The sequence below is a fragment of the Monodelphis domestica genome, chromosome 1, assembly GCF_027887165.1.
Source record: "Monodelphis domestica isolate mMonDom1 chromosome 1, mMonDom1.pri, whole genome shotgun sequence".
Taxonomy (NCBI): domain Eukaryota; kingdom Metazoa; phylum Chordata; class Mammalia; order Didelphimorphia; family Didelphidae; genus Monodelphis; species Monodelphis domestica.
In genome coordinates this window covers 531377219-531404691 of record NC_077227.1, presented here as the reverse complement: position 1 = coordinate 531404691, position 27473 = coordinate 531377219, and the positions used below count along the sequence as shown (strand labels likewise).

Genomic DNA, 27473 nt, shown 5'->3' with positions numbered 1-27473 from the left:
ATGAGTTTGGAGAACTAAAGATTAAAAAAACCTTGGGGGAAAGGGAAATTAGATTCTAAGCCCCAGAGATATTCTTAGTAATTGATTTTTTTGTATTGCTTTTCATTTCTATCTTAATCAAATAGTTTTCTATTAAAACACTGTTACTTGATCTTTATAACATGCTACTGGATCTTTTGACATGGAAGGTAACAGAATACCAAGTCCTTTGTTCATTTTAGAAGATCTGCTTTCAATTTGGGTCTGGACAAAAGAAGGTGATACAGATGAGATACCAGTCAACCTAAGCTGGCAAAGGTTCAGTACTGATTGGACCATGGAGCATATTCCTCCAATTCTGGTAAGTGATGTGTGGGTTCTGAAGCAGCATGCATGGCCTTGATTCCACATCAATAAAAATAGTTGGAAACATTCCCATGCAGCATAATGTATTTATAAGGGAAGGGTTGTATCTCATTCATCTTTGGATCTCTCTCAGCAGCTTGCATTAGTCCTTGAACATGGTAGGTGCTTAATAAATATTTCTCAAATTGAATCAATTGAATTAAAGTCAACAGTAAATTCAGAAAGGAAATTCTATGTTACAAAATCACCTGACTCAAAGAAAATGTCAATGAGGTCTAAAGGCTCTGGGGTACATAGGAAGTATGTTTTCACTTTTATGCTTGAGTCAGACTAATTTTGTAATGTGCCCTTATTCAGGGAGGTTTGCATTACAATGGCTGGTGAAGCTTAGATGAATAGCTATTCAGACCATCTGGGAGAGAGACCCGTTATCATGGGACACAGCTGTCAGTCTGAGACAATAGAGTGGGGGAGCATTAATTAGGATTCTCTTCCAACCAATAATTCTGATTTGCCTAATAGTCCTCATCTATCGTGTGATTTTCAGAGACTGAGAGCTTTTCACACACTTTTGTACCCTTTTGACTTAAATTGGACTGATAGCAGTTTTATCTCAAGCTAGCAGATGTCCCAGTTATTAAAAAAGGTAACATCTATCAACTTGATCTGTCCTCCACCAAGAGCACTGTATAAATTAGTTCGATACAGAACAGGCTCAACAATAACTATGGTAAGGTGGTATAGAGAACGCTGAGAGTGGGTGTCTGTGTGTTCTAAGATAGAACATCCGCTAATGGCTGCTGCTCTGATGGGGTGACGTAGGGAAGGAGAGATTGATGGATTCAGAGATGGTTGAAAACCAGCAGCCGAAGCCCCAACAGTAGGACACTGCCTATGTGTTGTAGGGGTGCAGGTAGCCCTGGAGCTTAGAATGTGGCCTTCAGTGCTCATTCTGTTCTCCTTATATCAGAATTTGAGGGCTATTGATGCAGTCCCAGAAAAAGGGACCTATTGCTCCAAGAACCAAGTGGCTTTTAACCACTCATGCTATGAGTTTGTGGGCCAAAAGCGCCCTTTTGCCAGTGCCCAGAGCTGGTGTGAGAGGCAGGGGGGCCATCTTATCTTCATCAACAGTCCAGAAACTCAACAGTTCCTGCAAAGAAACATCCCTGAAGAAAGGGAATGGTGGATAGGACTTACCTGGAATTATGCACGGAATGGAACCACAGAAGGTAGGCTCTGAAATAGAGGTATGAATTCCCCACTTCTTAATCTGAATTTCGTTGAACATATCATTCATTCCCACCTTGAGGGAGACTGTCCCACTGTATGGCTCTAAGATGCTTTGGAGAGGCAGCACAGTAGATGATCATAGATACTGAGTTGGAAGGGACTTCAGAAGGTTGTTTAATATAGCCCTGTCATTTTACAAGTAAGGAAACAGACCACAGAGAGGGTTTTTGTTTGTTTGTTTTAAACCCTTACCTTCCACCTTAGACTCAATACTGTGTGTTGCTTCCAAGACAGAAGAGTGGTAAGGGCTAGGCAATGGAGGTTAAGTGACTTGCCCAGGGTCACACAGCTGGGAAGTGTCTGAGGTCAGACACAGAGAGGTTTTTTTGACTTTCCCAAGTTCATGTAGGAAGTCAGTAGCAGAGGCATTGTTGTCAAGTTTCATTAGCATCTCTAAAAGGAGGAGGTTGAATTAGAGCACCCTTTCTAGTTCCACAATTCTATAATTTAATTAACTAATGTAATTCTGTTTATTCTCCATTTTGCTAAAGGGTAGAAGGAGATTTGAACCCATGATCTCTGACTCCTTTTTTTTCACATGGTGTGGTCACTGTAGTGACTAGCATATATTGACAGACTGACTGACTGCTTGGATTTGGAATGACCTATGTGGGTTCAAGTTTTGACTCCTCCATTTACTAGCTGTATGACTCCTACCCCATAGCTTGGGCTATAATAACAAGATCAGAGTTTGTCAGAGGCCATTATCTGGTCCATAATGCTACTGCAGTCTCTTGAGAAACCAACAAACCTTTTAAAAACCACATAAATGAAAATGGCAGGCTCCTTTATTCTTGGCACAGAGACTTAAAGGAAGAGAACACAAAGGACCAAATGATTTCCTGGCTTCTGTCAAAATTCTCTCCTCAACTAGAATAATAAGGTCTGGCATTTGCATTTACTGAGGGACCCTGAACAAGCTAATTATCCACCCCAGCCCTCAATTTCCTCATCTGTAAAATGAAGGAGCTGGATTTGATGGCTTCTAAAGTTGCTTCTAGCTCTCCGTCTATGATGCTATATAAGCCTATGGTCACAAAACTAGTAAGTGTGAAAATCAGGATCTGAACCTGGTTTTCTTAAGACTTCAAGTACAGCTTCCTTTTTATTAGGATATCAGGGAAAAAGGTAAGCCCTTTCTGACCAGTCACATAGGTTTCTGGGGCTCACTTGGGTCTGTGGGAAAGGTGGGGCTTCAGAAAAGAATGGGTTGCACTGTGTTGAAAGGAGATGTTGAAACATGATAGATTCATTGATTCAAAGTTCAGGAATAATTACAATAATTGTCATTTCTAGATTGTTTTATGAAATGCTTTCCTTGAAATATCCTATAAAGTAGGTAGTACCAGTTTCATTACCCCCATTTTCCAAAGGAGGAGACTGAGACACAGAGCAAAGGAGATGACTTGCTAAAAGTTCATAATAAAAATAAAAGTAGAAGCAAAAGAAAAAAGCAACATTGAATAACATTTGCTATGTGTCAGGCACTGTACTAAGTACTACAGTTATTTTACTTAATCCTCACAGCACCCCTGGAAAGTAGGTGCTATGATTATCCTCATTTGACAGTTGAGGAAACTGAGGCAAACTGAGATTAAATAGCTTGCCCAGGGTTACACAGCTCATAAATGTCTGAGACCAGGCTAGTTCATAACAAAGCCAAGATTCCAATCCAGCTCTTCCTGAGGTAGGGTGGTAGAATGGATAGAATCCTGGAGTTGGAACAAGTAGAGCCATGTTAGACCCTTACCTCAAATACTTCATAGTTGGGTGACTCTGAGCAGGTCATCCTCATTTGTAAAATGGGATCCATAAACACTGCCGCCTTGCAGGGCTGTTGTGAAGCTCAGATCAGATGATGTCTGTAAAGCACTTGGCAAACCATAAAGCAGTTTTATAAAGGCCCACTATTCTTGATTAATAAGGGACTCCAAATCAAGTCCTTTCCACTGTGCAACCCCTTAGCATAGAAGCAAATTGAGGATCCCATTTCCTGAAACGGAAAGCCAAGGCAATGCACATCCTGCATCAGGTATGTTTATCAAGTCCTTGATTTATACATTCTATAACAGGCAATTTCTACCTATTGAACTTCCAGGTCTCTGGAGTGGAGTGAGATCCTTCCATCTAGGAGAGGACTGAAGGGATTGAGAATTGTGTGAATCACTGACTCTATCTTGTGACTCAGTTCTGGGGCTAGCTTAGTTCACTTTCCATTCGATTATAAGCCTTGTTCAAATTCTGTCTGATGAGAAACATTTTTTGAATTGTGAGAAATGGAAGAAAGCTTTGTTGCTTTGTATGAGCCTAGCCCTGCATGGCTGGGAAACCGGACCACCCATATTTGCTGTATAGAGACCCTTAACCAAGGACCTAGGTTATGGCGACCAGAAGCCCAGTCAGATCCCAAGACTGATGGAAGGCATCTTCTCATAACTGTACATCTCAAGTAACCCACATATCTTATCTGAAAACGGGTCCCATACTGATCAATCAGTTATTGTTTGCAGGTTCCTTCGATTGTTTTTGGATTCTTGGGAGGAGTAGAATATCTCTTTTCTGGAATTCAGGGAAATGTACCTGTTTAATCTCCCTTTTAAATTCACTGATCTTATTTGATTAATTGTTTTTACTGTATAAAAGTCCAGTCTTCTCCATATTCAAGTCCAGCCCCAAACTGAGGAAGGGGTTCAGTCCTGATTTGTTGCGCAATTGGCATGCAAGAAATCAACATGCTCAGTTGTTGCCTCAGTCATTTCATCTTTTACTGGTTACACATAAAAATAAATACAAATATTAATTAATTAGAATTCCACAATGAATCCTTTAGACTAAAACAGGATGAATCTTATAACATTGTCCTTTTAATTAAGTGAATTCTTTCAAGGACCTAAGCCTGTCTCCACTATTTTAAATCGGTCATACCATCAACCAGCATTTAGGAAGCCCCAACTTTGATCCAGACACAGTTTGGCCCTGGCACAAAACCAAAGGCCCTTAAAGGAGTTTGTAATCTACAGGAAGAAAGCAAGATCTACATATGAAAATGAATATAAAATATACATATCATAAACAACAATTTACTGTAAGGGGGCCAGTGGTATTTGGGGGAAGAAAAGGCTTCAGGAAAGGAGGTAGCTTTTGAAATGAGCTAGGAAGGAGCTGGGGACTCTTAAGAAGCTTCTAAAGGAAAAGCACAAGCAGAAGATGGAATGTTGCCTGTACATAACAACATGCAGGCCACTTGTCTAGGAGGAAAAATATGTGAAGAGTAATAATGTACAATAAATCTGGAAAAGTATACTGTAGCCAAATACCGTGTCTCTGTGTGCCTGAAAATGAATAGCTCTGAGATACAATTTTTGGTCTTGGCCAATATTGCAATTAGTTTTGTTTGATTGTGCATATTTGGGGAAAATGTTTTGTTTTTCTTTTTTTGCCAGGGGTGGGGGAGGGAGAAAAAAGTTTTTGATCATTGAAAATAAATTTAATGAATAAAAGGAAAAAAAGAATGAATATCTCTCATGTTTATCTCATACAAGAAAGAACCACCTATACTTTTTCTCTTTAACCAAGTCCTGTGTTTCCATCACAGGGTGGATGGTTTGGCTGGATATGTCTAATATAAGCTACAGCCACTGGCATGAGGATCAGCCTCTTCCCTCCTTAGCCAAGTGTGGCTACATTATGAAGAATTCCCACTATGAATGGGCTGCAATGGAAAACTGCACTCAGGAGTTTGCCTTCATTTGTGAATTTGGTAAGCTCTCACCAGAGTTAAAAGAATCACTCCCCTCACCCCTTGTACCTGCACATGCAGGCAGGCTAACATGTCATTTATGTGCTCGTAGAAGGACAGTTTTTGGAGAAGGGAGGGAAGGAAAGAGCAAGACAATTTGGATTATATAATTTCAGAAAATTTAGTTGGAAATTTGTTACTATATGTAATTGGTAAAAAAAATAAGTAAAACAAAAATTTAAAAAGACACAGTTTTTAAGCATTCTATGAATTCTGTCTCTTCAGAGATATTTAATTCTCCCATTTGGGGAGCTTCCAAAGAAATGTTTACTTAACATTTTGCTTCAAATGAAAGTCAAAATGTATAAATTCCTTTATTTTTAACAATGTGTTAAATTCTTTATTGACCATACTACAATACAAATTATATGCAACTAAGGACTGCTGAAGAAAAACATCAAAAAGTAATTTGAGACTAAGCATCTTAATCCAAAAGAACTGGTCTACCAAAGAACAAAACATTGAAACTATTCATTATTTCACCAAAGAAGACAACAATGAGAAAACATTGGTATGCAATCAGTCATTCTTTTTTAAAATCTTTTTTATTTTTAAATTATTTTTATTTTGATAAAAATTTCTACCTAAGTTTTCCAAAATTATATAATCCAAATTGTCTCCCTCCCTTTTCCCCTACCCACTCCTGGAGCTGGCAAGTGATTCAGTCTGGGTTATATATGTATTACCACACAAAATATGTTCCCATAAAATGTATATATTCTATGGTAGTTGGTACATCCTCCATTGACAGTGATGAACACTCCTTTTGACCTTAGTTTCATAAATGTTTGAGAGTTGATATGGCCAAAATTTTAAAAATGAAAAAATCATCTTTCAGGGATATAAGGGACCTCAGATATCATCTAGTTCAACTCCTTCACTTTACAAATAAGGAAACTCAAGCCCATAGGAGTTAAATAATTGGCCTAAGGTCACCCAGTAAAATGATAAAGGTGGGATTTGAATGCAGGCCTTATGACTCTAGGACCAGAGTGCTTTTCCACTATTTCCCTCTGAAGCCAATCCCTTAATTTCTCTCAGTCTCAGTTTTCTCAGCTGGAAAAAGGAGATAATATCACCTACTTGATAGTGTTATTATAAAGATCAGATAAAGTAATATATGTTAAACACAGCAAAGCAATATATAAATATTAATAGGTTATGTTATATATTACATAAATTATTAAAATGTTTTACATATACAATCTAAATAAGACAATATAATTATAACCATATATGTATATATTTATGTCTATGTACATGTCTATGTATAGGTTTTTCAGCTTGGTAGGTCCTTTAAAAGTTTATGCTTTAGGGACAGCTAGGGGGCTTAGTAGACATAGCACCAGGCCTGGAGATGGAAAGTCCTGGGTTCAAATTTGGCCTTAAATACTTCCTAGCTGTGTGATCCTGGGCAAGTCACTCAACCCCCATTGCCCAGTTCTTACCACTCTTCTGCCTTAGAACCAATACACAGTATTGATTCCAAGATGGAAGGTAAGGGTTTAAAAAAAAAAAAGAAGCTTGTGCCTTACCGGCATGCCTTTGAGAAGACAGGATCACTTCCACATCCTGGTAAGCTATCAGAGGAGGATTTTAGTGGAGTCATTGTTTTAAAATCAATTCCTTATACCTTCGCACAAGGTTAATTGTTTTTTTCCTCGGGGGCTCAGAGACTTCTCTTCTCTCTGTTTATGGTTGAGTGTGGAGAAGACATGGCAGACCACAGCCATTATTCTGATAAGTCCTAGCCAAGAGTAAGGAATGCAAGAAGCAGCTTTAAAAAGAAGACCAGTGCTTTGAGAAATCAGGTTGAGTCAGATAAAATGTCAGTTCTCTGGTGTTCCCTACATATTCACTCCCTGATCTACCTTCCTGGCTCTGCATCCTTGCTCTGAAAACTAGTTTCAACCCTTTGGATCTCAGTACTTTGGAGATAGAACAGAACCAATAAATTAAAAAAAAATTAGATTTAAAAATTCTTTCCTCAGAGATGAATGAATGTAAGTGTAGGTTAGGGGGTGGAGAGCCTTCTCTCTACCATCAGAGGAATGGCCAATCCAAGTCAACCCTACAAAAAAAAATGGTTTCAAATAAAGACCAGTCTCACCAGATGTGTAGGGGCCCATGCCCAGGTCTTAAAAACCACACCAATTGAAGTGGGGAGTATTTGATCCTGCAATATCTGGAATGGGGGTAGGGAAACACTTGTAGGCTCAATTAATGGTGATGCTCCTGTTACTGAAGTTATCAGTGGAGCTACTTAAGTTGATTCCTATTGTGTCACAAGCTGATAAAGAGTAACATATATGATGAAGAAATTGTCTTTCTTGGACACTGTTCAACCACTCACTTGGTCTGGGTACTATCATCAAGATTAGAAGGGAAGGAAATATTTTCCTTGGTATTCTGGTGGTATTTTGACAGAAGGGAAGGGCTCAGAAAATCTTTTTGTTTTTAATGTTTCATTCTGAACTTAACCAGAAAAAAAGAACATTTTACACACACAAAAAGGATTCTATATGAAAATGTGAATTTTCATTTCATTACTACTTGCTTTCTTAAAAAATATACACATAGGCTATACTTTTTTTAAAAAAATCCTTACTTTCAGCCTTAGAATCAATACTGTCTATTGCTTCCAAGGCAGAAGAATGGTAAGAGCTAGGCAGTGGGGGTTAAGTGACTTACCAGGAAATGTCTGAGGCCAGGTTTGAACCTAGAACCTCCCGTCTCTAGGCCTGGCTCTCCACCCACTGAGCTGCCTACATGCCCCCTATGTAATATATTTTTACATGTTCCTTTCAAAACGGGCTTATTTGTCGATGTTTCCTTCTGATCTTCAGGAAGCATTTTCAAGGATACAATAATCAATGATCTTATAACATACAGCCACTATTATTAAGCCTTTTGGCATTCTCCATGCTGAAGACTTAAGGCAACTCATGGCACAGTCCAAGGCTTGAGATTCTCAAAAGGATCTTAATGAACAGAAGTCACAGAGCTGAACTGACTCTTGAAGGCCATCTGTTGCAAGGTCCCTAACTTTATAAACGAGAAGTCTGAGGGTGATCGATGAACAGATATGACCCAGTTCATATTGGGAATGAGTAGCAGAGCTGGGATTCGAATACAGGTTCTCTGACTTCACATCCATACGACCCAAAGGGAACTTTAAAAAAGATACCCAGTGCCTTTTCCTACACAGTGCCATGAGTGCCCATCCTGTAAGATTCTTATCCAGGTCCTTCCACAGGTTCACCAAAGGGGGTCCCTCCCATATGTTCATATATTCATTTTCTTCCTCATTTTCTTCTTTTCATTCCTCATTACAATATGGTTAAATATTGTAAGTATTTAATAAATGTCTGTTGAGTTGATTTATTTGAATTAAATTGAAAATTCATCCAAAAAACCAGACCCCCCCTGAGCGACACTGCTGTCCGGTCACACTGGGCACTCCTTTCCTTTCTGCTGCCGACACAGTACATTCTGCAGCAGAAGATCTGATTGAGTTCTGACTGGCCCAGAAACAGGGTAAAATCCGTTTTTATAGGAGAAGAGATGCCATCCTATGAGTTTTCGGCAGCACTTGCTGCCTCTGTGCCCTTCCATCGGCTGCCTGGACGCCCTAACTGGTGACAGTCTTTTCTCCTTGGCCGCAGAGTTTGGCCAGAGCCTGGCCTGTGAAGGCTCCAATGCCACTGTGCACTGCGGCTCGGGGGAAGTCATTCAGATCGATGACGGCTTCTACGGACGGCAGACCCCTCATTACTGTGCCACGCATGCAACGATGGCTGCAGAGCACGGGGAAGGATGCGGTGGGATCGGCGTCCGGGACGAAATAGCAGGTGAGATTCTAATGGCTCTCCGAAACCCCGTCCTAAAGGAAATTGTCATGTCAGTAGCTCCCGTCCCTGGAAGGAGGGTTCTGCTCTGGAGGGACAGAGATGATGGGGACACAGACCTGTGGTTCACGCAGGAAGGGGGCGTTCTGTCCAACATGGACGATGGGGAAATTCTCTGTCTTGGAAGCAGGAGACATTTTAAGGAGCAAGTCATGTAAGAGGTGTAACTAGACGACAGTTTATGGGGGGGGAGATATGGTATTTTTAGTGGGGTATAAATAGCGCAACTGGGAATGTTAGGTTGGCAAGAGAAGGCTGGGGGCCATGGTTGTGTTCTTCAAGCATTTGAAGGGTTGTCATGTAAAAGAGGGATTGGACACGTTCTGCTCGGCCACAGAAGACAGAACTAACAGCAACGCATAGAAATGGAAAAGAAGAGGTAAGTTGAGGCTTAATATCAGGAAAGACATCCTAACAAGTGAGCTTCTGACATGCAGAATCACCTTGCTCAGAAAGTAGTGGCTTTCTGCTCACTGAAAGTCTTCAAGCAAAAAGCTGTGATTTGAATCGATGACTGTTAAAGTCCCTCCAAAATTTAAAAATCTGTGACCCTGTAACATGTAACATGGCAGCCCAAAAGGCTAATAATGGTAGAAGCAGGTCGGTGGCTCAGTGGATAGAGTGCTAGGCTTGGTGGTAGGAAGACTTGGCTTCAAATTTGGCCTCAGACACTTACTAGCTGAGTGATGGTGAGCAAGTCACTTAATCTCTATTTGACTTGCTTTCTTCATCTGAAAAATGGGGATAAAATAGCACCTACCTCCCAGGATTGTTATGTATATTATGTATATGAATGTATATATACAATGCATACATGTATACACACAACATAATATGTATATTAAAATGAGATATTTGTAAAGTGATTTGCAAACCTTAAAACACTATATAAATGGCATTTTTTGTATTTGTAAATATTTGTAAAGTGATTTGCAAACCTTAAAACACTATATAAGTGGCAGCTGCTGTTATTATATTATTAGTATTATACTCTAAGCTACTGTATTGAGAAGCAGAATGTCCAGAGCAAGGGAGTTGTTAGTTGCCCTGCACACTGCCCTAGTTAAACCACATTCTGGCCACCATATCTTAGGTAGGATGTTGACAAGCTAGAATGTTTATAGGGCAAGGCAGCCTGGATGGTTAGGGGGAATGCTATATGAGGTTTGATTGATTGAAATGGGAATGTTTAGCACAAATGAAAGAAGACTTAAGGAAACATAATAGTTACTTTAAAATATTTGAAGGGCTATCAAATGGAAGAAGGCCCACACTTGAACTGATTGAGGCTAGAAAGTAGAAGTAGAATAGCTAGCAGAAGTTGCCAGTTGAAAGTAAGGAAATTTTTTCTCCCAATTGAAGTATTCTCAAATTAGAATGGCCTTCACTGAGAGCAAAGGTATGCTGGAGCCAGCTTTTATGGCCTAGAAGCCTAGAAGAGCTGGTTGTTAAATTTTCAGGGTGAACATTTATACCTTGGAAACTAATGCTACAAATCAGAGTTTGAATTATCGTTTTGTTGGTTGTCTAGATTTAAGAAAGTATTGGAGAAAATATTAATAATGCGAGTTAAATTGAAAAGTACATCACAGGAACATTGTGGGATTGTTTCTTCCTCCAGAGGTCTGGTTGTTAAATATTTGCCAGTACACTTCTGATTGGGAGGTTCCTCCTCAATGAGGTATTTTGGTAGAATGGCCATTTGTCATAGATATTGGGGAGGGGAATCCTGGACAAGTACACGATTGGTTTAGATAGTCTCTGTCTTTTTCCAAGTCTGAAATTCTATGAATATAAACCTCAGAACTGCTTATTTGTTAACATGTAGGTGCCCAGCTGCCAGCGAGAGCAGATCTCCCATCACTAGCTCAGCCCCAGGCCCTCCTAGGTGATTCAGATCCAGATTTCTTTGTAGCATTTCTAGGGCAGGCATCTACCAGGGTTCCTCTGTGTTCCTCAAAACTGCCCTCCTGCCAACAAATACTCTCTCTGCCTTTCGTACAAGTGGTTTCCCTCAGCAGGTCTGTTGTAACTGTCAGAGAGAAAAATCTCTCTGAAATTTGTTTTCCATTTATCTTGCATGTCATCTCTATCCTCGTGGGCTGTGGCATTCCCAGGACAATGCCATGGGCTCCAAGCATGCCAGGTGGCAGCAGATGAGGCATTCTTTGGCGATATGTGCCCTTCCCTTGGCAGTTACCTTTGGATCCAATATCACTGTGTGGAAGGTAAGTGGTCTGAAAGGGCTCTGGGGGAAAGGACAAGGTAAGATAGCTCTGTGACTCACAGAAGGATGACCAATTGATTCCCAGAGTAGGATCTTCAACCTTCCTTCATATCTCAGAATTGTGAAGGGGGATCTCACGGTCAGGCTTATCTTATAAAAGCACATGATACCCAGGCATATCTTATATAGGTATATGGCATGCAAGAAGGCACATCTTTGGAAAAATAAAACAACTGTCACCTCCAATTTCAGACAGATTTCCTTTCAGATGATCTTTAATTTTAAAAATGTGCTCACTGTGTTTTCTGCCTGAAAAATTTAGACTTTATAACTCCAAAGGAAGGCGTCCGTTTCTCTCTTGCTTCTTCCTGAGTATTATATCCCATAAATAACCTCTGCCTTGGCTAGTGGCAGTGAAATATGGCCCCATATTCTCCAGGTATTTGTATTCAATTCAGTTTACAGCTCACTGTACCACCCAGTTAGTTTTTTGTTTGTTTGTTATAACAACCCTTACCTCCCACCCTAGAATCAATACTGTGTACTGGTTCCAAGGCAGAAGAGGGGTAAGGGCTAGACAGTGGGGGTTAAGTGACTTGCCCAGGGTCACACAGCTAGGAAATGTCTGGGGCCAGATTTGAACCTAGGATCTCCCATCTCTAGGCGTGGCTCTCAATCCACTAAGCTATCCAGCTGCCCCCTAGTTGGTTTTAATAATAAATTAGAAAGAAATCATATAGGTATGTCTACAAGACGAGTCACTTGACATTTACTAGCTGTGTGACTCCAGTGAAGATGCTTAACTTCTGTATATTTCTCAGGCAATTTCTTAGGACTTCTAGTGAGGTTTAGGCTATAGTCTGTGTTAGTGAGTTCTCACACAAGGAGTCCCCTGAAGGCATCAGAGATTGTTTGCTTATTTGTCTATTAAAATAGCCCCTATCAATATTTCACCACTAATTATAAACAAAATTATGCATCTGAGAGTAAGATTTAAAGAAATATAAGGACTTGGTTATCCTTCACCTCTGTTAATTGGAGATTAATTTTCATGGTGGAATGGAGATGACCCTGGGTTCTTAGAAACTCTAGGAACTGAATGCAGATTCTGACAGGTCTTACCAAGTTTTGAATATGAGTCTGGTGGTGGGCTGAAGTGGCACCTGTGGCCTGAGGATAAGCCAAGTTTTGAGAGGCTCTTTACAAATTGGGCTCAAGATGATGGCTTTTTTTTCAGCAGACAATCTTAAAGATCACTTGCAAAAGCCAAAGAAGGATTGCAATATGTGCTAGTAGAGGGCGTGTCCAAAGTGACAAAATCACCAATCTTTGAAGTATTGACAAATAATTTCTGTACAATTAGGGACCTCCTCCTACCAAACACAACAAGCCTGGGTTTGAACTCCAGATTTTTAAATTCTAGCTCTCCTTCCAAGATACCACCTTCCTCTAGTCCCTGCTTTCTCTTAAAGACTTTAGCTGAGCTTTCTCTGTACCTAGGTTCTTATCTCTTCTATTCTAGATTAAAACCAGAAAGGAAAAAGATCAGGCCATGTGACTTGCCATGGGTATATATAAAATATAGACAGTGATAGCTTCTTTCCAAATAGGAAAACATTTCTGAGGCTGCCATGCTTCTTTCTGGGTTAACCCTCTTCTTGGCTCTGGTCTTTGAAGTTCAAGTTTGCATCAAAGTTAATTTGATGCAAATTGCTCAAGCTTGTGTACCAGCTATCCTAGCAAACTCCAGGCTTCTTCCTGGTGCTTCCAGGTGCTTCTTAGAAGGGCGTTGCCTTTCCCTTCTGGACATTTTAAAACATGTTTGGACAGAGGAGAAGTGTTCTAATGTACAGAGGGTGGTTTCATCATCGTGACACACAGCATTCCCCATGTTGCACAGGTCTGCAAGTGAGGGTACCTGATACGTCTTTCATCTCTGACAATATCACCATCTCTCTGATATGGCTGCTCTCACCTTATACTGGAAACCTGTCCTGCATCATCAACACTGGTGATGGCACAGCTATTGATCCATATTATCCCCCAAGGTAAGAGAAAACTGGACCACACTCAGTAGCGAATGTTGGCAGGACGGCCACAACTCACTTATTTCTCCCACTGCCTGGCCTGAGGTGGCTTAAAGTCCCAAGATGGATATAGGCTCTGTTTCATGAATCAGAGCTGTAACTAGCAGGAGATAAAGGGAGCTTTGTGTTTCTGCCTCTCCATGGGTCCACGGTCTCCCTGGGAAGGTATGCTTCCTCTCCATAGCAACTGTTGTCTCTGTGTTTCCCCTGATGGCTTTATGATGACCTCCTTTGGTGCTCCCCCACTTCCCAGGCCATCAACTACTCTGGGTGGCAGGATCTCCTCCTGCTGCAACTGAACCTATGGTTGAGCTACCCTCGACACCTGCTGTTATCACTTCCTCTCCATCCTCTACACCTGTTTTTGTCCTCAAGGGCAAATACTACCACTTATAATTCTGCTCTGAGCATATCGTGTCTGCTCTGCTATTTGCCCTCCTCCATGTGTCTCTCCATCTTTCTGGAGGTACTGGGAAGAGGGAGCCGAAAGAAGCCTACTTTGAGGCCAGAATCATTGGGCTTGGAAGTCTTGGTCTCAGTCTAGAGGGAATTCCACAGGATCTAGAGTTTTGAGGTCCGAGATCGTGCAGCCCAATGCCCCTCATTTTGTAGATGAGAAAACAGAGGCTGGAGAAGTGCCTGTTGTTGATCCCTCACAGCCAGGATTCAAACCAGGGCCTTGGATCCCACATCTAATGTTCTTTCTACCACACCACATTCCTCAGATCTGTAGAGCTTTAGGGCTCTTGCAACCCACTCCTCTGAGACCTAGATTAGATCTAAATAATACCTTTCCTCTGGTCACTCACAGGCGTGCTTAATTCCAGCAGAACCTCTAGGCGGTGTGTAAGCATTTATTAAGGGCTCGCTCTATGCAACGAGGTGACACAGTGGCACTGGAGTCAGAAAGACTTGAATTCTACTGTGACCTCAGACACTTTCTAACTGTGTAACTCCGGGCAAGTCCCTTAATCTTGTTTGCCTCAGTTTCCTTATCTGTAAAATGAGATGGAGAAGGAAATGGAAAACCACTCCAGTGTCTGGGCCAAGAAAGCCCCAAATGAGGTCACAAAGGGTCTGACATGACTGAAAAATGACTGAACAACAAGATGCCAGGTAGTGTGCGAAGTGGTGGGGAGGCAAATACAGACAAAAAGAAAGATAGTTCCTGCCCTCAAGGAGCTGAGGTTCTAACAGGAAGACAAACCATAAAAGTGGCTGAGAGGGGTCGGTCCAGAAGGTACCCCGCCCAGGCACCTGTTGTAGAGCCAAGTGAGGAGAAATGCAGAGGCTGGTGGGGAATGAAGAGAGGCATGGGGTAGAGGCGGTAGTGTGCTGGATTGTGGGGGTCAAAGACCTATCACTAAGTTCATCTGTGGCATGTTTTTCACCTCTTGAAATTCACTCATCAAATAAGTAAATGGTTGGACTAGATGATTTCTAAAATTCCTTTTAATTTTTAAATTTTTGCACAAAGAACTGTGCCTGAGCTGCCCCGACTCCTCCAGGTTCCCCAGTGCTGCTAGGGATGGAGTAGATTCTGTCCTTCTAATGGGGATCCTGTAGACTGCTCCAGCTGGGCTTTATGGCCACTGGGAAAGGAGGAACCCATTCGCTTTGGAACCAGCTGGAAGCTCACCCTAGTCATAAAGCATGGGTCTGGCCTGGGTGGAGGAAGCAACATTGCCCATGATCCCAAGCTCTCCGGCTGCCGGGTCTTACGCTGTCATCTATTGGAAAGAGCATGAAGGAAAGAGACCTGGCTTCCAGCCCTGACTGCTGCTGGGATGCTGCATAACCTTGGGCAAAGCATTTAACCCACGTGAACCTCACTTTCTCTACCTGTAAAAGACAGATTAGTTCACAAAGATTTATTCGGGGCTGACTGTCATGAGCCAACTCAGAACTATTCACACCCAGTGTGTGCTGGAACCTGCTCGAACTGGTTCCCCAAAACAGAGTGTTAAATTTTCAGTGTCAGCATTTACACCACAGAAATCTGCAAATGCTACAAATTGGGACTTGACTTATTAGTTTATTGATTTTCTACATATAAGAAAATGATGGAGAAAATGTTGATGATGTATATTAAACTTAAAAGTTTGTCGAGTATGTTTTTTTTTTTAATAAAAACCCTTACCTTCCACCTTAGAATCAATATCAATATGTATTGGTTCCAAGGCAGAAGAGTGGTAAAGGCTAGGCAATGGGGGTGAAGTGACTTGCCCAGGGTCACACAGCTGGGAAGTGTCTGAGGCCAGAATTGAACCTAGGACCTCCCTTCTCTAGGTCTGGCTCTCTATCCACTAAGCCATCCAGCTGCCCCCTATTTGTTTTGTCTCGAAGAGTCAATTGTTAAAACATTTACCAGCATACCTCTGTAACTACATACCATAGGGACAGCTAGGTGGCTCAGTGGATTGAGATCCAGGTCCACAGGGGATCCCAGGTTCAAATCTGGCCACAGACACTTCCTAGCTGTGTGATCCTGGGCAAGTCACTAACCCTCATTTCCTAGCCCTTACTGTGCTCTAGGGATGGGCAATCTTAATTTCCCCAAGTATTTGCTTCACAAGACATTTGTGAGAATAAAACAAGATCCCTTGATCACATATTTGGAGCTAGAAAAGTCTTTAGGAACCATCTAGTTTAACCCATTAATTTTATCTATAAAGGAACAGAGGCTCAGAGAGGTTAACAGTATATAAATATATACTGTTACAAAGAATTCCAGATTTGAAGTCAGAGGACAGCTCTATTCACTTCCTGTATGACCTTGGGCAAGTCACCTAAATTCATTGTGCCTTGGTGAAGTGTTAGTGTTGGTCTAGAGAGTTTCTTTTAGCTCTAAATCTAATAATCTTAAGTAGCTTACTACTGAGGGCCAGGTCCAATGATCCCCAGACCCAGTGCTGTTTATACAACAATGACCAATCCATAGAAATAAATTAGAAAAATAATTTTTAAAAATGAAGAAGCAGAGTGGCACAGAGCATCAACACTTTGATGCGGAAGTCAGAGGACCCAGGTTCAAATCTCTCCCCACTGTGTGCTGGTTCTTGGCACATAGGAAGCCCTTGATAAATGATTATTCATTTCAAGTTATTTAAATCCCTTTAGCCTCCATTTCCTCATCTGTACCATGGGGGAGTTGGACTGGATGGATTCTGAGGTCTTTCAGTTCTAAACCTCTGACAAAATGATATCATTAGGAGTAGTCTGTTCCCTGTCTTTGGCTTTCACTTTTTGTTGTGCGCCATCTATTGGCATATTCATGAATTGACTTTTTAAAACTATGACCAAATACGGATGGATTACTGTGTACTAAGTAAGACCAAAGAGAAGAGCTTTTTTTCTTTTTTTAAACCCTTACCTTCTGCCTTGGAGTCAATACTGTATACTGGCTCCAAGGCAGAAGAGTGGTAAGGGCTAGGCAATAGGGGTCAAGTGACTTGCCCAGGGTCACACAGCTGCGAAGTGTCTGAGGCCACATTTGAACCTAGGACGTCCTGTCTCTAGGCCTGGCTCTCCATCCACTGAGCCACCCAGCTGCCCCCATACCCTCATTTCTAAAGCTAGTACAACTGGAGTACAACCTAAGAGAAGTAAAGCAAGCATCCCCTCTCACTGCTTGTCATCTCAGGGAGACGGAGCTGACATGCAGATGGGGAAATGAGAACACAGTTTCAGATAGTGCCAGAAGGGGTGCAGATTGGGACTCACTCGGGGCCTCGAAGGATGAGAAGACCAGTAAGGACATGTTCTGGGGGGAGGTTCCTAGAAGAGGGGAGGCTTGATGGAAGAGGTCGATTTTTGAAGAGTCGATTTGGGGAGTGGGTGCCAGGTGGAAGAAGGGCTCCCTCCTTTGCTTCCTGACCCTGCGGCCCACCACGACTCTGCTCCAGTGTTCTCTCTCAGGGGAGCGTGAGAAATGTACGCTTCTCCTTTCCTTGGTCCTGGCCCGTCCCAGCTGGCACCAGGGATGGCTTCTCTCAGAGGGGACGAGCCTTCCGTAGGGAAAAGGGGGGAAGGGAATGAACACTCCTAAGGGGTCTATCGCGCCAGGCACTGCGCTAGGCATGTTTATTAACATGAGCTTATTTGATCCTTACAACAACTCTGTGATGCAGATGCCGTCCTTATCCCCATTTTGAAATTGAGGCCAGCAGCAGTTAAGTGACTTTCCCAAGGTTACACAGCTGGTAAGGATCCAGAGGCAAGTTTGAACTCCGCCTCCCTGGCTCCAGGCCCAGCACCAGACAACACTTGGCTGCCTCATTGTTGTGGCTGTTGTTCTTAGTATTAGCCATTCTTCTCTTTTTCAGCGGGGATCAAATAGAAATGGTCCTAGGTCAAGTCACTATTCTACTAATATCCTTTTATATTTAACATTCTGAAAACTATGACACAGGTAGATAAATTAGTATAATTATTGTCATTATCATAATTATCCATTATTATCATTAATTATAATGAATATATTGAATGATTTAATAATTATGTCATATAATTAAGCGCAATTATTAAAGACGATGGCAACGTTAGCAGCTCTCATTTCTATTATATTTCAAGATTTAAAAAATGTCTTCCCAATACCCCTAAGGAAGAGTATGAAATTATCAATTGCCCCATTTTATGGAGGAAGAGTCTGAGGGTCAGAAAAAAAAAGAGACTTGCCCCAGATCTTATAATTAGTAAGTATCAAAGTCAATATTTGAAGCCAGGTCGTCCAACTCTTTCTACAAAATTACCTTGCCTCTTTCTCTATTGTTGCAAATTCCAATTCCATTGGGTCTTATTAAACAATTAAGTGAAGTGATATTAAGGTTAGTCCCACAGAATCCTATTTATAATTCTTCTAAAGAGAAAAATGGGTTAATTTCAGGTCTTATGGTTTCTCGGTTTAAATTTGGCTTTGAATTAAGACATAGGAATCTCGATTTCTCGTGGTCTGGTTGTTTTCTGGCACCGGCATGGCCTTTGGCTGGCCACTTCGGCCTCTTGCCTCCAGGTCCTCATCCTGGTGGAGATGTGCAGAGTGATGGAGGCCCGCTCCCTCAGGGGGGATGTTTGTAACTTCGGATTATTTTGATCAGCAGCTTGTCCAGCAATGTGACTCATCGATTTACATCTCCCGGAGAGTTTACCATTTTCGTCGAGTGTACAGCCAGTGAGTGGCATGTGAGTGCCCAGAGGCAAGTGACTATCTGGGACAAGATGGAGAGCCTCAGGGTGACTGGTTGCTATAATCGATGGGAGTCTGGAAACAGCTCCTCCTGCAGAACCCTCTATGGAGATGTTCTATGGATACAAGTGGAACTTGATGGAGGTAAGATCCCCACTATCTGCTGCTTGCTCCCATCCAATACAAAGGGAAATTTTTTGGTCTTTGTCCCTTCTGTACCTAGCAAAGGCTTTACAGTCCTTAACAGATGTTTAACTGAAATTTTCTTTTTAGACCCAGGATCACAGACAGGGGCTTATACATCTAAAGAGGGAAGGGACTCTAGAGGCCAGCTAGCCCAACTTCCTCATTTTACAGATAAAGAAATAGCCCCAAGCAAAGCAAGTGACTTTGCCAAGGCTACACAGCTAGTAAATGGCTGATGGGATTAGAATCCAGCATTTCTGATGCAGAGGGAATGCTCTATCCAGAAAAGCATGTCATTTATGTGAGATGCTGCTATCCCTCATGCCGTCCAGAATTATTGTTGACCCATCTCCAGTGTCAGGGTTAAGATGTGCTGTCCAAGGTGGCTGAGTGACCCTTATAGACACAAGGGGGCAGCAATCAACGCCTTCCAGATGAGGGCTTTCTGATTGGAATTATTCAACCAATTTAAGTCAAACCTGAAACAGGAAATGATAACAGCTCCTATTTCCAAACACAGTTTACAATACATGTTCCTTCTAAGAGCCCTGGGAGATAGGAAGTGCAAAAATGATTATTCCCAAATTACTGATGAGGAAACTGGGGCTCTGAGGCAAATGACTTGTCCATAACTATGCAGAAAGAAGACTATTCTGTTTCTGTGAACTATTTCTTCATTCAGAATAAGGCTGATAGGTTGAACGGCTTGAATCAAATGGTGAATTTAATCAGGTATAATCAAAGGAAATATTTTACCATCTAATAAAGGGTGAGGAAATTACTGGAATTTCAAAAGTGAAGGAGTCTGTGTGTATACATTTTGGTGAACACACTCTTCCTTCCTTCCTTCCTTCCTTCCTTCCTTCCTTCCTTCCTTCCTTCCTTCCTTCCTTCCTTCCTTCCTTCCTTCCTTCCTTCCTTCCTTCCTTCCTTCCTTCCTTCCTTCCTTCCTTCCTTCCTTTCTTTCTTTCTTTCTTTCTATCCTTACCTTCCACCTTAGAATCACTACTATGTAATAGTTCCAATGCAGAAGAGCGGTAAGGTCGAGGCAATGGGAGTGAAGTGACTTGCCCAGGGTCACAGAGCTAGGAAGTGTCTGAGGCCAGATTTGAACCTAGGACCTCCCATTTCTAAGCTATGCACCTTCTAGATGAAGATTGACCTCTTGGTGATTTAAGCAGCACAAATTATTATCAAGTTTACAAATCTGGGTTCTTTTTATACTTCAGATGTCAAGGATAATCATTCATAAGTTTTCAACAGATCTTATGAATTATTATTCATAGTTATCAACACATAAACTGACTCTGCCTTATCAGTCTATACGTTGAGGGCTTCTCATACTACTACAACAAGGCTCTCTAGCAGAAATTCAAAGAGGCAATCAGTTAGGTAGATAAGAAGTCCTACCAGCTGAGCCTATAGTCTTCCACCACCAAGACCAATGAAGAGAACTTCCTCTTCCCGGATTCCCCATCCTCTACTTAGCTAAGCAGCTTCTTTTGCCTTTTGAGGTCTCTCTTATTGTTAAGTTTGCCTTCATCACAATGTTATAGAAGGGAATACACAAACATGATTTGCTCTAGTCAGGATTTTTAGAATTGGCCCTGTTGGAACGTCTGGAGAGCCCAGGTCTTTGCTATGAAATATAAGATGAGATTCTAATATATTTTCATTTGTTTATGGCTCCTCGTGGGCTTCACCACCCCACTTAAAACTTACAAATGATTATCATTGACAACAGTAATATAAAGAGAACTCTAGCTTGCAAAATTGTTCATTGTTTGGAATAGACATTAGTCCTCATTCATATGTTCACGTCTGCTTAGACTTATATAGCACAAGCACCTGACAATGTAATGGAGTGCTGGGAGTGGCAGCACACACTTAGAATTCTTGCTCCTCTGGGAGGTTGAGGCTGGTAGATCACTTAAGCTAAGGAGTTCTTGGCTGCAGCAGGGCTAAAATCCAATCTGGCCACCCCACTAAGTTTGGCACAAATATCATGAGTTCCACCAGGGTGCTGAGTGTCCATCGGTTGTCTAAGGAGAAGCAAACCAGCCAAGGTGAGAAAAACTGAGAGGATTAATGTTTCCCTGCCAAGCAATGTGAAGATCAGACCTTCTGGTGCATGGCTCCTGCCCTTCCAGTTTGGGCGAGATGGGGAAACCCAGTCTCTAGATAGCTAGACAAGCAGACAGATAAATAAAGAAGTAATGGTGTGCTTTGTTGTTGACTCTCTTTCTCCACCTAGGAACGGGGGTAACTTTTATGATATTGTCAGATAACATCACTCTGACAGAATCTGCCATCCAGAAAGGAGGCATCCCACACAATCTGACCCTGGTCAGCATTGCACAGCCGTTACTCCATCCAGGGGTCCATCATCTGGAAATTCGGGCAGTCAGCAACAGCACCACCTCCACACTTTCCAGGAACCTCACTGTTCACATCATGGAGCCCCTGTCTGGTCTTCAGGCCTTCTGGGTTTCTGATCACTTGGAGCTGGGACAGGATCTTCTCATTAATGTGTCTGTGGCCCAGGGGTTCCCTGAGGAGCTGACATTTGAGGTGGCAGGGGCCAGTGGAAACTTCTCCTATGTGAGAGAGTGTTTGGGGAAAGAATCCAAGGTTTACAGCATCCCTATGCCAGTAGAAGGTAAGGCTTGTTTGCTGGTCCCTTGCTCTCACATCAACAAATCAACATTCTTTATTAGAACTTAAAGAACATTTAATCCAAACCTCTCATTTTTAGGTGAGAAAAAAAAATGAAGTTCAGAGAGAGAGGAAAGGACTTTCTTTCTGAAGGTCATTAAACTTGTTTTGGCAGAGCTGGCACTAGAACCCTGACTCCTGACTCTCACTCCCCAATATTCTACTGCATCACTGCCTCCCTAACTTTTTACTTCACTGCCTGAAGCATGGCTGTATTAATATGTTAATCCCTTTCATTAAAAACCTTGGATTAGGGGCAGTTGGATGGCTCAGTGGATTGAGAGCCCAGCCTAGAGACCTAGAGATCCTGGGTTCAAAAGTGGCCTCCGACACTGCTTAGCTGTGTGACCTTGGGCAAGTCACTTAACCCCCATTGCCTAGCCCTTATATCAGTTCTACCTTGGAACCAATTCACAGTATAGATTCTAAGACAGAAGGTAAGGATTTATAATTAAAACAAAAAACCTTGGATTAAATAATTAGCCAAGGCTATGTCATTAGGATTGACATACAAAATGTTTACTCTGTCCATGTATTTTGAAACAGCCTGACCTATGCCTTTCCTTTGATGGACAGAGTGTTGACATCCTTCCATATAAGGAGGGCTGAGGGATTATGGAAAGAATTTATGATACGATTAATGGTAAATTTATTATTTTCTTTAAGGGTAGATTTAAATCTAAATTTAAGGATTTCTTTCAGGTGGCCCAGCTGCATAAACATACTACCCTTTTCCCATCCAAAAAAACAACCACCCCTAAACCTACTTACTGCTTAAGGCTAGAAGAACTAGAACCATATTCAAAAATTGTTTTTCATGGTTCAGGAATAGAAGATGTGGGGCAATGATGCGTGAAGATTTGAAGAATCTTCTTCAGTTTCCCAACCAAGCTGATCAACATTATTCCACTATAGAGTAGCCCCTTCCTAGGGTCCTAGCACCAAGCACAATGTGTGATATCACAGAATAAAGTAAGGCAGGAAAAAAAATCAGGGCAGAGTGTCTGACCTCAGGAAGTGTATAGTTGAACAGAAGGCACTGAAATGTAGCTAAGATAAAATACACAGGGATTTCTGGAGTGCTTTGAAGGAAATGGGTCAAAGCGTCAGCAGAGACAGGGTCAGGGCAGTCCAGGGGGCTGGAGAAGAAGGTAGCAGCTGCTGCCACTAGTCCTAGAAGGATGCCAGTCCCTCTGCTACTCTGAAGCTGCCTAGAGGTAAAAGATAAAAGTGAGGAGAGCCCAAGATATTAATTTTCTTGTGCTGATAGAGCTGTCGGGATGCACAGCAAGAGCCCTGTGAGTTCTCTGTCAGAGCATTGTAGCCACAGGGGTATGACATGCTTTAGTGGCTTCTCCTGTACATTTCTGTCTGCATGTTCTTGGGCTATGTTTGTTCGGGGGGGGGGGGGAGCTTTGGGCACCATGTCATGCTGGGAGTTGCCTGAGGACCTCAGAGAACACTGGGAGGATTGGTAATGATAGGCATCTGTGTCACAAGGTCAGAAACATCTATGCAACTTCTTTTCTTGATCATGTCTGTGTCAGATCATGGTCGCCTATGGGTGAGAGGTTAAGGAACACAGAGATTCTATTGGTTAGTTAGAAAAATGATGATACAGATGGGATAAATCTTGTAGGAATTCATACACTAGAAATGTAATTTTTAAAAAATAAACTTTTACTGATGTATTTTTGCTTTTACATAGACAATTCTCCCCTGAATCTCCCCTATGGAGCCAGAGTATATTGCAAATTTAAGGTGAAGCCTTGATGAATGGCCCACAAGGATACTAAAATGGGTTAGAATAGCTTATTGATACAGCCAAGAGACACATAGGACCTCCCTCAGCACCGCTGCCTCAGGGGACAGGGAGCATGTAGCAAAAGGGGAGGAAGGAATTCCTAAAAATTAACCAGGAAGGCCTGCACAGGATGAGGAAGAAAGACATAGAACTATGCTGCATCAGCAGACTTGCTGGAGAGTTTTAACAACAGCCAGTTCTAACTAGAACTAAGTGGAGTTTAAACCTTAAGAATACCAGAGTTGTGTAACAGAAGTGATAGGAAATTGGGGCCATAGACGTCTCTGGACATTCATGTAGGAGGATTTGGTTTGGGCCCCCTAGTGAATTCTCATCACTACTTATTACTCATTAATTAATTAATTAATTTTATAGATATATAAATACTCATTACTACTACTGATGGGGGAAGCAGGAGAGGAAAAGGGTACCTTAAGTCATTCTCTGCAAATAAATCTGTGAATCCAGCTGCTCCTTAGCTTCCTCATGCCCCAGGTCTACTGACTTCACCATGACCCTCCTATCTTCTATAGCTAATCACCCCATGAAGATTAAGGGACCACAGAGTAGGGTAGTATGGTGAAATGCAGAAGAATTCAATGGATAGGAAGACCTGGTTTCAAACTGGGTTCTGCCTAAGATACAGCTAGCAATGGGACCCTGGCCAAGTCATATAACTTCTCTCTAAGTTTCAATCAATCAAGCTTCATTAATAAAATGGAAGTATATTAATACTTCTATGGTCACATGATTTTTGTAGCTATCCAATCAGATAATATATATGAAACATTTCCTAAATCTTAAGGTGCTATTTTAAGAGGAGCTCTAATTATTATTTAGAAGAAAGAGGACATTACTTTCCAGGGAATCCTATCCTGAGGCAGTGATGAAGACTTTCAATCCTGGGCTAGGTGCAGAGAAGAGGGAGAGGAATGGAGATGAGGGTCACTTGACATTGTATCAGTATCATCTGAGCCCAAGAGTTGCATGTAGCATCTGACCAGACTCTCTCCTGCTGCCTTGGACATACCCATGAATTGAGACAGTTAAAAATGTGGAGCTGGCACTCAAGCAGGACCTCATCTGCTGCTGCTTCCCATGTTCTCCCCTGGGGGAGAAGAGAGACATCACTCTCTTAGGCAGAGCTGCTCTAGGTGGCTTTCAGAAATTTATCTTTTTTATATGGGCTCCTATTTAAAACAAGTATACAAAGCATAACACAGGTATTTCTAGGACCGTCTGTCTTGTAATGATGAGGCTGACTCGTGTGTGAGATACTTCTCAATATTCCCATCCCCACAGAGGCAAGACCTGCAGGGCCCATCCTTATTTAGCATCTCAGAGGCAGCAAGTAAGATAAAGAAATAAGCATTGTCGTCAAAGGACAAGAAGGCCAAAGCCAGGGGAAATGGTCTCACTGAATCCACATGAATGGAATTGTTATATATAAATTACGATTTTTCATCTCAGTTCTTTCCTTGCAGGAACCTTTCTGGTCACAGTGCTTGTTCAAAACATCTTCTCCAATCTGAGCCTGGCAATTGGGAGAGTCAGTGTATCCCCTAAGGAGCCTGTCCACAAGGGTATGAAAACACCGACATAGCGCTGAGTGTGAGCACATGGGATCAGCCTCCTTTCACGACAGCCCATAGCATAAAGTCCTAGACTCTTTGGATTGGGAGGAACCTCAGAGAATATATGGCCCAACATGTACAGACCAGAACAATGATTGCCTTGGCAGCATCCCTAGCAAGTTCTCAAAGGTTGTAGAGGGGATTCTTATCTGAGTACAGGTGGGATGACATGATTGAGGTTCCTTCCACTCTGAGATTCTATGGTCCTAAGGAATAGAAAAGTGGGGATCTGAATAGTGGAAGGAAGATATCTGGATGAAAACCCAGCTCTTCAACGAGTGGTCTATAATAGACACATAATTTCTAAGGTAATCATTTAGATGTGAGAACATGTGAATCACATGAGCATCTGCATATGTGAATTCAGTGGTTCTTTCCATCTTCCTCTCTTGATACATGTGTACCCTTTCCACCTGAGAGGGCACCATCTTCCCCTAGAACATACTCGTAATGCACATGCAACAACGAGGAGCTCACGAGCCCATTGTACTGTCATTGCCCAATTGGAAGGTATGTTTAATGCAGTAAGACATTCCCATGAACCAATGAAAATCATCAAAGGGACAGAGGCAGGAGTCACCTGTGGCTCACCCTCACTAACGTGTTCATTTTTCTTCTAATTACATGTGTCTAATACAGCAACTCCTGTCAACCAAAAGCTATCCAAGATGAACACCCAGAAGGAAAATGTGAGTTATTTTCAAATTCTTAATCTCACAATTAAAACGACGCTTGTGTGTATCCATGGGACCATTACATACATACACACACAGAGCAGGAATAGTGATGGATTCAGCACTGAGAATATTCATCCATTTCTTTGTTTTAAAAAAAATGTAAAGATGTCTTTTGTTTTTATACCACAGTCATTAGCTAAGGTACTCCTCTTATCACTATGTTGAATCTTCCTTTGTGACAAAGAAAAACAGTTAAGCAATACCATCTGACATTGAAACTATGCTGACTGTATCCAGTATTCTGCACTGGTAGTTTTCCACTTCTCTCCTGAGAAAGAGATATGTTTCATCATCTGTCCTCTGCAACCAAGACTGATCAGAGTGGCTTTTTTAGAAATGTTTTCAATACATTGTCATAGAATGGTTCTAATTGTTTTAGTTTTGTTTATTGTAATGCTATAATACTGTTTTCATTTACATTATTGTGGTCATCATGTATATTTTTCATTGACATGAGCTCTATATGAGCTCATATAAATCCTCCCACGTAAACCTGAATTCCTTCTATCTGCCATTTCTTATAGTATAGTCGTATTCGATTGTATTCATGCGCTACAATTTGTTTAGTTATTCTCCATCTGATGGGCACTCTCTCTATTTCCAGTTTTCTCATACCATATACACAAATGCTGCTGTGAATATTTCTGATCTGTTTTGAGCTAGTATGTATGGCCCCAAAGTCCTTTTATAGTGCAACAGGCTCATTCTTCTTGCTGTGTATAATCTAGGCATTTAAAGGAAAGAAACAAATATTTATTAGCAAGCACTTACCCTATGCCAGGTACTGTGTTCAATGTTAGGGATGCTAATAAAAGCAAAAAGAAAGACCATTCCTGTCCTCAAGAAGCTTACATTTTAATGAAGGAAAGAACACACAAAAGGGAATTGAAAAGGGCTGGAACTTGAACCCCAAGCCTTCCTGACCCTCTCCTACAACAAAATGCCTCTTTGTATGTGCTCTCACTACCAGTAATGTTCTTCATTTCTTCCCTAGAAGGATAAAGGGAAAAACCAGATGTATATTAAGCCAAGTCGGTTTGTGGATCTCTTCACGCCGGTGACTCTGGGCTGGCCAGATTACAACGAGAGTCTGACCTTTGCATGGTCATGTGGTATGTGCAGAGCCATCGCTCTCCATCCTGGCACCTAGGGCGAGCCGCATAGACAACACCATGGGGTCAACTTTTAAACACAGATTCAGTAGTGGTGGTGGTGGGGCTCTCCTAAGGCACCACCATAGGAGGCGGAGACAGAAACCAGGGACACCCCAAGGACCTTGCTGGGAAGGTTGTACCAAAGGGGGACTCTGCCCGGGGGTAACCCCAGGGGAGAAAGCATGACGTCAGCCCCATTATTGTATTTACTAATTATTCTTGCTCATTAGCAGCTAACCTCAACGACTTCCATGCTCTACAGTGTAACATCCTAAGGACTAGCCCCCAACATTCCCTCCTCTGTTCAAGGATGGTAGCTTGATTTTACGGGCTACCCTGAGAGCCTCTAGCCTCCTCCTGTCTGGAGCAGGTCCCACCTATACAGAGAAGAATCTTCTT

General features: G+C 41.8%; 2 protein-coding genes across 12 annotated transcripts in view; one reads left to right on the top strand and one right to left on the bottom strand.

Annotated features, from left to right (window-relative positions):
- GCSH (glycine cleavage system protein H) overlaps positions 1-27473 on the top strand; it is a 244341-nt gene that overhangs the window by 98994 nt on the left and 117874 nt on the right. For 10 of the 11 annotated variants that reach the window (XM_056813278.1, XM_056813280.1, XM_016432773.2 and 7 more), the window contains 11 exons: positions 222-340; positions 1480-1577; positions 5234-5398; positions 9103-9288; positions 11463-11573; positions 13473-13620; positions 18756-18988; positions 21285-21689; positions 25034-25132; positions 25823-25872; positions 26915-27032. In XM_056813278.1, coding sequence (XP_056669256.1) covers positions 5239-5398; positions 9103-9288; positions 11463-11573; positions 13473-13620; positions 18756-18988; positions 21285-21689; positions 25034-25132; positions 25823-25872; positions 26915-27032 — 1510 coding nt within the window. In that variant the 5' untranslated portion in view covers positions 222-340; positions 1480-1577; positions 5234-5238. Of the gene's footprint in view, positions 1-221; positions 341-1479; positions 1578-5233; positions 5399-9102; positions 9289-11462; positions 11574-13472; positions 13621-18755; positions 18989-21284; positions 21690-25033; positions 25133-25201; positions 25694-25822; positions 25873-26914; positions 27033-27473 lie in introns of those variants that run through there. The other variant, XM_016432782.2, reaches the window with a different exon arrangement.
- Positions 1-27473, bottom strand: part of BCO1 (beta-carotene oxygenase 1) — a 156500-nt gene that overhangs the window by 72011 nt on the left and 57016 nt on the right. The window lies entirely within an intron of this gene.